The 2,845-nt window shown below is 43.1% G+C and overlaps 1 protein-coding gene across 1 annotated transcript; it reads left to right on the forward strand.

The window, feature by feature from the left end:
• Positions 1-2,845, forward strand: LOC103719117 (nuclear transport factor 2B-like). The gene is made up of 2 exons (XM_008808194.4): positions 1-436; positions 2,541-2,845. Exons 1-2 carry the CDS (start codon positions 140-142, stop codon positions 2,613-2,615), a joined length of 372 nt encoding a protein of 123 aa, XP_008806416.1. The 5' UTR covers positions 1-139; the 3' UTR covers positions 2,616-2,845.

Raw genomic sequence — 2,845 nt, forward strand, 5'->3', positions numbered from 1 at the left:
GAATAATCCTTCCATGGAGGGCAACGACAGAAAAGACGAAGCAAGCGATCGAGAGGGCCTCGCGGCGGCAGAGTAGAATACGAGTTTCTGATCTTGGGCGGCGGCGGCGGCGGCGGCGGCAGGCAGGTAGGCAGCGGAAATGGATCCAGACGCGGTGGCGAAGGCGTTTGTGGAGCACTACTACCGGACATTCGACTCGAACAGGGCGGGTCTCGTGAACCTTTACCAAGAGGGGTCGATGCTGACCTTCGAGGGGGCCAAGACCCAGGGCGCCCAGGCCATCGCCGCCAAGCTCGCCTCCCTCCCCTTTCAGCAGTGCATGCACAACATCTCCACGGTCGACTGCCAGCCCTCCGGACCCGCCGGCGGCATGCTTGTCTTTGTCAGCGGCTCTCTCCAGCTCGCTGGCGAGCAGCACCCCCTCAAGTTCAGCCAGGTCTCGATCTTTTTCCCTTTGCCTCCCTTTTTCACTTCATCCAACGCTTTCTTGATTTGTTGATTTGGGATTTTGTTTTTGTTGATTCCTAGTTGTTACTTTTCTCGTGCTAATAGATCTAAATTTTCTTTGATTTCTTTTCTGTTTTTGATTGCGATTTGTTTATTTGTCTATAGTGGTTAAGTCCTCCGATCTGATCTAGGGTTTTGCTATGTTAAAGTTTGGATTTTGGTGACATTTAGTGAGTTTGACGGTCAATCAGAGTGACAGAGTGGTTGTTAACTTTGTGATACGCGGTTTCTTTGTTTCGGTGCTTCTTGGTTCTATAAATGCCATTTCTTTTGATTTTCTGATATGCGGCTTTTATGTTTGTTGCCGCTAGATTCTGAGCTAAGGTTGGCAAGAACTGAAGTGCTCCGAGGTAGGATGAGACCGAGATAAACTTGCACAGATTGTAGCCGAGGTCAACTTGCAAAGAAGTCCACTTGCGGGAAGGTTTCCAGTTGGACCCTCCGATACTTAAGTCATAAATCTAGAGCACTAGTGGGAGAGCGAAAATCACTCTTTTGGAACTTTTTCTTTGAATTTAACTCTAATTTAATATTTTTTTGATGTTTTTTGATATTTTTTTTGATATTTTTTTGATGTTTATATGATCTCGGTTTAACTTAGATGATGCATCTTATTGCTTTAAAATAAATAAATCTTATTGTTTGTAGATTTTTTGGAAAGGAAAAGCGGTGAAGCCGCTTTCAAATTGCGTCAGGAAGGCCTTCTCGAGCCTTCCTGATGCCTTTAGTGCCATACCCAACTTGGTTCAAAATCGGGTTGACTTGGTGCGAACTGGCCGGTTCGCACTGAGTCAGTACTGAACCGGTCGGTTCCGGCTAGTAAAGGACCGGCTCTAGCCAATCCATTCGCGGTTTTGGACGGAATCGAATAGAATAGCCGAACTGACTCGATTTAGCGCTAAGTCGGCTCGGTACTGCCGGAACCGGGCATTTTGGCCCGGTTCGGTAGACCCTAGCCTTCACTGATGGTCCATCTATATTTGCATCGTTAGACCAAAATGGCCCTCAAAGTAAACACGGCCTTAAGAGAAAGGACATAAAAGGGATTTAAGGATAGCCCTAGAATTAGAGAGGCACTAACCTGAATGCTTCATGCTTTAGCAGTTTGGTCCAGGTGCTTGCCTAGTTATTGTCTCACAAAACCCATCTTCCTGGGGACTAGTGAGGTACTCTAGGGTTGCCTCGCCTCACAAACGCCTAGGTGAGCACCGGGAGCACCTTTGACAAAAGTGCATAAGAAATTTACATTATCGTCCAGAGAGATCATAACATGGGGTATCAAAACATGCCCTTACGATACCACAAATCAAAACGAATCAAGAAGGATAAAAGAATTGATGAAGACATTCTATGAAAGAAAGTTACTGAGTGCTGGTGCAGATAATGTAGTTAGGTCAAGCACAAATTTGACCATCTTTTTCTTTATTTTTCTTTTTATTAATCTTTTTCTATCTATAACTCAGATTGAACCATTTAGGGTCTGTTTGGTTGCAAGGGAATCTATGGAGAAGGAACGGAAAAATAAGACTTTTCCACAAAACGTTTTAGGAAACTTAGCAACAAGCTTTTCGCTTCGTCAATTTTCTGTTGAAACAAACACATGGAATACTACTAGATTTCTCCAGGGAAAGTAAGTTTTCCTCGCAGTTTCTCTTGCAACCAGGGGGACCTGACCCTAGAGTTCTGGAAAGTGATGCTAATGAAGATGAGTGGTTGCTGCAACATTTTTCGGAGTCTCTTTAGAAATCAGCGAATTTGGTGACCTGGGCTTGAAAAGAGGATCTTGTTCTTAACTTGATACCTTTAAATGAATCACTGGAGAATCACACTGATTTCATAGTTGTATGCATTTATGAAATTTTTGGGTTACCAAATGGTGGGCCGTTAGCAATTGTAGGTTGTGATTTGGGCCGTTCAGATGCTTATGTTATTTCTTTTGTTGATTGCTTGTGACTTTTTTGTTTCTTGTGTTCTTGGTTGCTTATTAAGAAATGGCTCTATACCATTGACTGCTGTTTGTATGTCTTTTATAGATGTTCCATTTGATGCCAACACCACAAGGAAGCTTCTTTGTGTTGAATGACATCTTCCGGTTGAACTATGCCTGAGTATTCTTCCAAACAGCTGGGAAGGTAGTTGTGGTTGGAATACCAGAAACACTATAACATCTATTCTGGGTTTGTGAGGTTCCTATCAAAAGAAGATTGTTCTTTTGTTTGATGGATTGCTTTCCTTTATTTGAATGGCTTGGCAAGGAAGCATGTTGAACCAGTTTCAAGATTTACTGGATGTTGACTGATCATTTTTTTTTATCATGTATTGTTCGTTTTAATTTTCA

Source organism: Phoenix dactylifera, chromosome 12 (assembly GCF_051530095.1).
Source record: "Phoenix dactylifera cultivar Ajwa chromosome 12, Ajwa_hap1_PhDact_Kaust_v1.1, whole genome shotgun sequence".
NCBI lineage: Eukaryota > Viridiplantae > Streptophyta > Magnoliopsida > Arecales > Arecaceae > Phoenix > Phoenix dactylifera.